This window comes from Mus pahari, chromosome 3 (genome assembly GCF_900095145.1).
Source record: "Mus pahari chromosome 3, PAHARI_EIJ_v1.1, whole genome shotgun sequence".
In the NCBI taxonomy this organism is placed as follows: Eukaryota; Metazoa; Chordata; class Mammalia; order Rodentia; family Muridae; genus Mus; species Mus pahari.
In genome coordinates, this window is record NC_034592.1 from 156,644,774 (window position 1) to 156,653,159 (window position 8,386).

An 8,386-nucleotide genomic window follows, 5' to 3' on the forward strand; every position below is an offset into this window, starting at 1 on the left:
TTGGCAGATAGCCACATGATCCCCCAGACCCCCACCCCATTGGCAGATAGCCACATGATGCCCCAGACCCACACCCCATTGGCAGATAGCCACATGATCCCTTAGCCTCCCTACCACCTTGGCAGATATCCACATGATCCCCCAGACCACCACCCCATTGGCGGATAGCCACATGATCCCCCAGACCACCACCCCATTGGCGGATAGCCACATGATCCCCCAGACCCCCACCCCATTGGCAGATAGCCACATGATCCCCCAGACCTCCACCGCATTGGCAGATAGCCACATGATCCCTCAGACCCCCTACCACCTTGGCAGATATCCACATGATCCCCCAAACCCCCACCCCATTGGCAGATAGCCACATGATCCCCCAGACCTCCACCCCATTGGCAGATATCCACATGATCCCTCAGACCCCCTACCACCTTGGCAGATATCCACATGATCCCCCAGACCCCCACCCCATTGGCAGATATCCACATGATTCCCCAGACCTCCACCCCATTGGCAGATATCCACATGATCCCCCACCCCATTGGCAGATAACCACATGATCCCTCAGACCCCCTACCTCATTGGAGGGTATGCACATAACTACCAAATCCCCACTCTTGGCAGATATCTTCATGATCCCCCAGACCCCCACCCCATTAGATATTCACATAATCCCCAGACCCCCACCCTATTGGTGGGTATCCACATGACCCCCCAGGCCCCAACTCTATTGGCAGGTGTCCACATGATCCCCCAGACCCCCACCCTATTGGCAGATATCTATATATCCCCCAGACCCCCACCCCATTTGTGGGTATCCACATGACCCCCTCAGGCCCCTACCCCATTGGTGGATATCCACATGACCCCCCAGGCCCCCACTCTATTGGCAGGTATCCACATGACCCCCACCTGCCTGCCACCCCTCCTGGCTGTAGTAGCCTCTGGTCCCCATCTTGCAACTTTACTAATTCATGTTCTGCCCTGTTCCATAGGGAGGGGGCGTGATTTAACTTTCTCCGTCTTATGAGTTCAATCTAAACGTCAGTTAAAGCACCTCTGTCCTACCTCTGTCACTGCCACCCAGTCCTCTACCTCAGTTTCCTTATCAGAAAGGGTCTGTTCCTCTCCATGTCCTGTTCTGTGCCACCAGGCCTCACCCTGAGGTGCAATGCATGCTGGTCTTCTAATCTCCCACTGACCATGAAGATTAGGCTCAGACAAAATGGGGTCTGCTCCAAGCAGGGAGGTGGGGCTTTGCTGGTCCCCTAAATACAAGCTCGTGATTCTCTATGGCTGTACCTGGCATATAGGCTGTCTCCTAAAAGACACAGCATTTTGAATCACTGTAACCTCCATAAATTAACATTCCTCCTGGGGAACACCACCTACCCCCAAAACCAGAAGATGTGATCTGTGGGATCGCTGACTGACTGCATACAAATCATCCCAGAAAGGCCACAGAAGTTGTCCCAGAGGCTGGTATAAATAAGCAAACATCTCGCCAGCTCCTCCTCCAGTATACATGAACCCTATGCCCACCAACAACGTGGGGACCAGGACCCCTAGCCACCACTGGCGGCCTGTGCAAAAGTGCTATGAGCCACAGAACCCCAAACAACATCTCCCCTCCCCCCCCCGTGACAGTTGCATAGATATTTAAATAATTAGATCTACAAATAAATATGGGAATGGAAAACCCTAATATCAATAATAAACGCTTGTCACCTCTGGGTCTCACAACCTACTGAATCCCAAGTTAGTTCAGCATGTACTAACCCTACCTCCATACAACCCTCCCTATGCTAACCAAGAACCACTTAAGCAGCAGCAGGGTGTGGTCAGAATGGCCGTTAGACCAGGTGCGGTTTCTGGTACAGTTAATCAAGATCTCGATGCCATGTCTCTAACCCAGCCTCATCAGGCCTGTCCTCAGGACATGATTGGGAAATTATGATTTATTTTTATTTGGATGCCTTCAATCTATAGATCTAGCCCACAGTTCCTTGGAGAACAGAATACTATGCTTTTTAGTTGACGTGTCTCAGTGAAGACAACACCCTGGTGGGCAGGATGCAATATGATTTTCTTTGTTTTCCTTTCAACCCCACTGTAGTGAGAAGGCTACCAAAGTGCAGGACATCAAAAACAACCTGAAGGAGGCCATTGAAGTATGTGCCTAGCTCCTTGCTCTTACCAATTTTAGCAAGCCCCTTGCCCCATGGTGCTGCCCCCGACCCCTGACCGATTTGCTAAACTGTTTTCAGACCATTGTGGCCGCCATGAGCAACCTGGTACCCCCTGTGGAGCTGGCCAACCCTGAGAACCAGTTCAGAGTGGACTACATTCTGAGCGTGATGAACGTGCCGAACTTTGACTTCCCACCTGTAAGCTCCACCCCAACCCTGGTTTCCTCTGCCCCTCTCACCTTAGTCCCAGTGGGAACACAAGGGCCAGACTTGCATCAGGCCAGAGAGACCAGACACACACCTGCCGTGTGAATGCATAAGTTAAAGCCAAGCATGTGCCTAAGACTAAAGGGTGATAAAGACACAATTAGGGCTTCCTCCAAAATGGATGAGCAAAGTTCCATCACCTTTTCTAGACGTCAACCTCGTCCTCCACTTAACAGAGAGTAAAATTTTTTATGGGGGAGAGGTCCTGAGCTAAGGCAAGCTCAATTATTCCCCTCATATGCATGAGGACAGACAAAACCACATGTCACACATGGCACATGAGTCCTAATTGTCCAGTTAATCCAGCCTAGTACAAATAGGCACCTTCTAATGTTCAGATCTAAACATAATTACAAAATGGAACATTACAAGAAAAAAATTGTTCTCATCAGCCCTTTGCCTGGGAGCCTGACCCTCTTGACAAGGGTCTCTTGGCTTTCTAAAAGCTATTTTTAGAGGGGGTAGAACTGCCCTGTGTCAAGCATGTACACTTTAACCCTTTGTGGGGGAGAAAGAATTTTCAAGCCGGAAGAAGAGACTTGTCTAAAGTTAAGAAGTCATTGCTGCCTCTTGTTAGGCTTTTGGTGGGGTTTGTGGTTTTTAGATGGGTTTTGGCTACAAACTTATGAGAAAAATTAGTACAGGCAGGTACATTTAAAAAAAAAAAAAAAAAAAAAAAAGCTGTTGAAAAAAAAAAAAAAAAAAAAAAAAAAAAAACCCGAAACCTTCCCAAAAAGGAAACAGCATGGATTCTATAGTCATCTGATTCCCATGATTTACAAAGACAAAAATGGCAGCCTACCCACAGTGCATCTGATGTCATTGACATCTGCTACTCTGATATCTGGACAATATTCTAGCCTTGGCCCGTGTCCCTACCACAGGGTAGTACATATTCTTCCTGTACACATAATTCTGGGGGGAGTTTGCTCATTTTGTTTGTTCCCACCCCACAAGAATAACAGAAGCAGCCACCCAAGACTGTGAGCACTCCCCAAAGATGAAAACATGCTAATTAATTACATAGGTTTCTGGGAGTTTAACAGGACTGCAGGCTCTTTCCAAGCACTGATTAACACAGGGGCTCACACTTGAACTCACATAGTGAACGATGGCCTTAGAATTCCAGGGGTGGGGTCCCTGATTGGTTTGAGCTCAATCTTTCAGCCAACGTTTTTTTCCTGGGTTCTCTTTCAGGAATTCTATGAGCATGCCAAGGCTCTGTGGGAGGATGAGGGAGTGCGTGCCTGCTACGAACGCTCCAATGAGTACCAGCTGATTGATTGTGCCCAGTAGTAAGTAGCTGCTAGCTGTCCTCCCTCCTCCCCTCCCTCCCCCATGACAAAAAAGAAACCAGGAAGCTACAAACCCACCAGTAGTCAGAGAGTTCCAGTCTGGTTCGTTTGTTTTATAAAGCTTTTAATTGCACTTTATAGAACACTGATACTGTTTTACATAAACAATTAATGCCTGCTAGAGCAAGGCAAAATACTTACTTGTAATAAAGTGGTGTAACTCATGGATATGACCTTTAAGCATTTAGGGGTGCACACAGTGTAGCAAACACATACTGCCCCCCTCATACAAAATATACAGACTTTTTATTGATCAGTACCTTACAAGGCACTTCAGCTTCATGACGGGAGGGGGACCCTTTCCTAGGCCCACTCTCCCATGGGGACTTGTTGCTACATATATAGCATGTCCTGATTTAATACACAACGTTATATATTCTCTCAAGGAAATGAAACGCAGTCCCCACAGGCCCCAGCCCCCACTCCTCCCCCAGCAAAGCTCCTGAGTTTTCTCAAAAGTTTGTACTAAAAGCTGGAAGCACTAATTATAGAAACAGAAAACAAATGGAGATCCTGGAATTGTTTGTGATTTGTATTTTGGATCCAATTCAGGAGTTAAGTACAGATACAAGATGAAGAGGCTCAGCTACCCAGTGGGGAATTGCTGGGGTCAATTTCTTTAATTAACACTGATTTAGCCAGGTTCTTTGGGGATCACACCACTTTAAGGATTTCTTGTTGTCGAAAGCAGTGCAATACTCCTGAACACTGTACCACGTGGCACCAACTTTAAGAAAAAGAAAACAACTTTCAAGTTGTGTAAGATGCTTCTCCCCGGCCTGAGCGTACAGTGGCCACTCATTTGTTTAACTGCCTTTATGCTGGAGGCACTGGGCCTGGACCTGGTTGGTTCTTAAGCTGCCAGGTTTGTGTTTGTTGAGCTGCAGTTTGGCTGGCCCCACTCCAGATGTCTTCTCACAAGATTTGGTGCTAAGGATCTATTTATAGAATTGTGGTTCTGTTGCCATGGCAACATGCTGGAGGCCAGGGTGGCTGGGGAGCTATTTGTGGGCCTGTGCTGTAATGTAAGATTGATTGGGCCAGTTAGTGTATCCTCTAAGCCAGACTAACTCGGAACTGGTAAAAAGGAAGGGGAAGGAGAAAAAAACACAAAACAAAAAAACTCAGGGGCTTTCTTTAAATAGACTCTGCTCCTTTCTGATTGGTCTACTTCAAAAGAGTTCCCAGCCTTCTGGCCCATGGCCTCCCAAATCCTCCAAACTAGTATTAATATTACTTCATATTATATTATCTCCGTCTTGCAAAAGGCAAAAGTTAATTTTCCTGTTTATAGTCGAGCAACTTTTCTTTTTAAAAAAAAACAAAAACAAAAAAACTAAAAGTTTGCTATCTCAAACTTTTTCTAATTCACAGACCCAGTAGATAGGAAGGGAACTTTGTGTTTGCTTCCTGTTCAAAGTGGTGAATGCAAGAACAGCCCCTTTGTGCCCACAGCATGTCTTGGCTCAGTTCTCAATAATCAATGAGATTCTTCCAAAGCAAATAGGGAGAGGGCTGGTTCTGCTTTGTCCTCAACAGAGGCCTATGCACCCTTAAACCCGCAGTTGTACCTTACTTTAGGAAAGGGATAGAGTTTTAAACTTCTCTTACATGTCAAAAGCAAGGGCGGATCCCACCACCACTTGCCTTATGGGGTACACACTTGGCACGCACTGACCACCACGTCTCCTTTTCTTCCAAGCTTCCTGGACAAGATTGATGTGATCAAGCAGGCCGACTACGTGCCAAGTGACCAGGTATGCGTGCGCCTCTGGCCTCAAGCCTGGGGTTCCACGTTGCTGGTTCTCCTCGGGGCAATTAGGGTGAGACCCACTCACCCCCTCTTTGTTGTAGGACCTGCTTCGCTGCCGTGTCCTGACCTCTGGGATCTTTGAGACCAAGTTCCAGGTGGACAAAGTGAACTTCCAGTAAGTGAATTGTTGTCAAGTCGCAACTACCTGGGCTGGAGAGTGGTGGGCCCAGGGTAACCCAGTGTTTTCCCGTTCCAGCATGTTCGATGTGGGCGGCCAGCGCGATGAACGCCGCAAGTGGATCCAGTGCTTCAATGATGTGACTGCCATCATCTTCGTGGTGGCCAGCAGCAGCTACAACATGGTCATTCGGGAGGACAACCAGACCAACCGCCTGCAGGAGGCTCTGAACCTCTTCAAGAGCATCTGGAACAACAGGTGTGTGGGGTCTCCCCGACTTGGCTCATCCTGTAGGTCTGCAGCTCGCTCTGGCTCTAGCTCTCACCTGGCCCCTCTCTCCTCAGATGGCTGCGCACCATCTCTGTGATTCTCTTCCTCAACAAGCAAGACCTGCTTGCTGAGAAAGTCCTCGCTGGGAAATCGAAGATTGAGGACTACTTTCCAGAGTTCGCTCGCTACACCACTCCTGAGGATGGTAAGTTCGCTGCGCTGCTTTAGTCTGGTGGTTCTCGGGCAGACGGTGGCTAAGAGTCCCTAGCCCCTCCCACTACAGGGAAGCCAGGGACATTTATTTCCCCCATCTTCATAGGTAGAGATCAAGAGTTTAGGGGTCATGGGCTATAATGGTGTCAGACTAGGTCTTCTAAGCTAATTAGCATACTTAATTAATATTTATGTTTTTCGTAGCGACTCCCGAGCCCGGAGAGGACCCACGCGTGACCCGGGCCAAGTACTTCATCCGCGATGAGTTTCTGGTGAGTAGTTCTTGTCTGTAGTTCCTTACTCCTCCTCAGGGGAATTCTCCAGTCAGTGCTGGATTTGGAGATTGAGCGTCCAGGCCATCCATTGTGTTTTACTGGCGGTGGGGTGAGGGGCTCCTGGAGAGGGTTGCTGACCGAGCCTCACTCTCTGCCCACAGAGAATCAGCACTGCTAGTGGAGATGGACGTCACTACTGCTACCCTCACTTTACCTGCGCCGTGGACACTGAGAACATCCGCCGTGTCTTCAACGACTGCCGTGACATCATCCAGCGCATGCATCTCCGCCAATACGAGCTGCTCTAAGAAGGGAACACCCAAATTTAATTCAGCCTTAAGCACAATTAATTAAGAGTGAAACGTAATTGTACAAGCAGTTGATCACCCACCATAGGGCATGATCAACACCGCAACCTTTCCTTTTTTCCCCCAGTGATTCTGAAAAAAAACCCCTTTTCCCTTCAGCTTGCTTAGATGTTCCAAATTTAGTAAGCTTAAGGCGGCCTACAGAAGAAAAAGAAAAAAAGGCCACAAAAGTTCCCTCTCACTTTCAGTAAATAAAATAAAAGCAGCAACAGAAATAAAGAAATAAATGAAATTCAAAATGAAATAAATATTGTGTTGTGCAGCATTAAAAAATCAATAAAAATAAAAAATGAGCAAAATACGGTTTTGCTCTTTGATTTGCGGCAAGTGGGTCCCAGGGTCCATGGGTGGGATTGGTCTCAGCACCCACTGGGAAGTGGAGAACAGGTCCCAGGGCCATAAGTGGGGTGAGAAGTTGCCACTATAGACTGAGGGAACCTAGTCTTTGGCGCATCAAAGTTTCCAACTGTTATCCTGCCCCCAGGCAGTTGCTAGCTGCCTACAGAGAAGGCTGGGAATGTGATGGGGTGGGGGTCTACCAGCAGGGTTTCCTTTGGGTGGGGAAGATGGGAGTTATTTGGGAAACATTTGAAAGCATTCCCACTTCAAGCCACACCAAGATGAATTAGTGAAGATTAATCACACATTTAAGTTAGAGTTTTGGTTGTTGACATAAAAGAGGTTGGAAGGAATGGTTATATAAGAAAATGAAAAATCCCATAAAAATATCCTATGTGTGAGATTGGGTAAAAGAAACAGTGCTGGCTAATAAGTAAAGAGTTCTGAAGAGTCAATAAAATCATGGGGAAAGTACATGAATCCAATGGCTAAAGAAGATAAAAATGACTAAGATGGGGCACATGTGGGGGTGCAACATTATTGGCTGTGAGATGGGGCACACATGGGAGGACCCACCATATGATTGGGCATAAGATGAGGTACATATAGGGGGGCCCAACATGATTGGGCGTGAGATGGGGGACACATGGGTACCCAATATATGATTGGGTGTGAGATAGGGCACATGTGGGGAGGCCCAACATATGATTGGGCATGAGATGGACACATGGGAGCCCAACATATGATTGGGCATAAGATGGGGGAGATACTCATGGAGAGGCCCAACATATGATTGGGTGTGAGATGGGGGGGGGGATACACATGGAGAGGCACAACATATAATTGGGTGTGAGAAGGGGGATATATGGGGAGGCCCAACGTATGATTGGGCAGGAGATGGGGCACACGTGGGGAGGCCCAACATATGATTGGGCATAAGATGTGGGGGGGGCGAATACACATGGAAAGGCCCAACATATGATTGGGCGTGAGATGGGGCCCACGTGGGGAGGCCCAACATATGATTGGCCATAAGATAGGGGGTTGTTACGCATGAAAAGGCCCAACATATGATTGCGTGTGAGAAGGGGGATATATGGGGAGGCCCAACATATGATTGGGCATGAGATGGGGCACATGTGGGGAGGCCCAACATATGATTGGGCATAAGATGGGGGA

The 8,386-nt window shown here is 47.8% G+C and overlaps 1 protein-coding gene across 7 annotated transcripts in view; it reads left to right on the forward strand.

Annotated features, from left to right (window-relative positions):
* LOC110317699 (guanine nucleotide-binding protein G(s) subunit alpha isoforms short) overlaps positions 1 to 7,167 on the forward strand; it is a 50,883-nt gene extending 43,716 nt beyond the window's left edge. For 4 of the 7 annotated variants that reach the window (XM_021192339.1, XM_021192341.1, XM_021192344.1 and 1 more), the window contains 9 exons: positions 2,117 to 2,171; positions 2,268 to 2,387; positions 3,654 to 3,751; positions 5,514 to 5,568; positions 5,666 to 5,739; positions 5,821 to 6,000; positions 6,087 to 6,217; positions 6,430 to 6,497; positions 6,662 to 7,167. In XM_021192339.1, the coding sequence (XP_021047998.1) occupies positions 2,117 to 2,171; positions 2,268 to 2,387; positions 3,654 to 3,751; positions 5,514 to 5,568; positions 5,666 to 5,739; positions 5,821 to 6,000; positions 6,087 to 6,217; positions 6,430 to 6,497; positions 6,662 to 6,808 (928 nt within the window). In that variant the 3' untranslated portion in view covers positions 6,809 to 7,167. Of the gene's footprint in view, positions 1 to 1,279; positions 1,283 to 2,113; positions 2,172 to 2,267; positions 2,388 to 3,653; positions 3,752 to 5,513; positions 5,569 to 5,665; positions 5,740 to 5,820; positions 6,001 to 6,086; positions 6,218 to 6,429; positions 6,498 to 6,661 lie in introns of all 7 variants that reach the window. The other 3 variants (XM_029536989.1, XM_029536990.1, XM_021192340.1) reach the window with 2 other exon arrangements.
* The last annotated feature ends 1,219 nt before the right edge of the window (positions 7,168 to 8,386 follow it).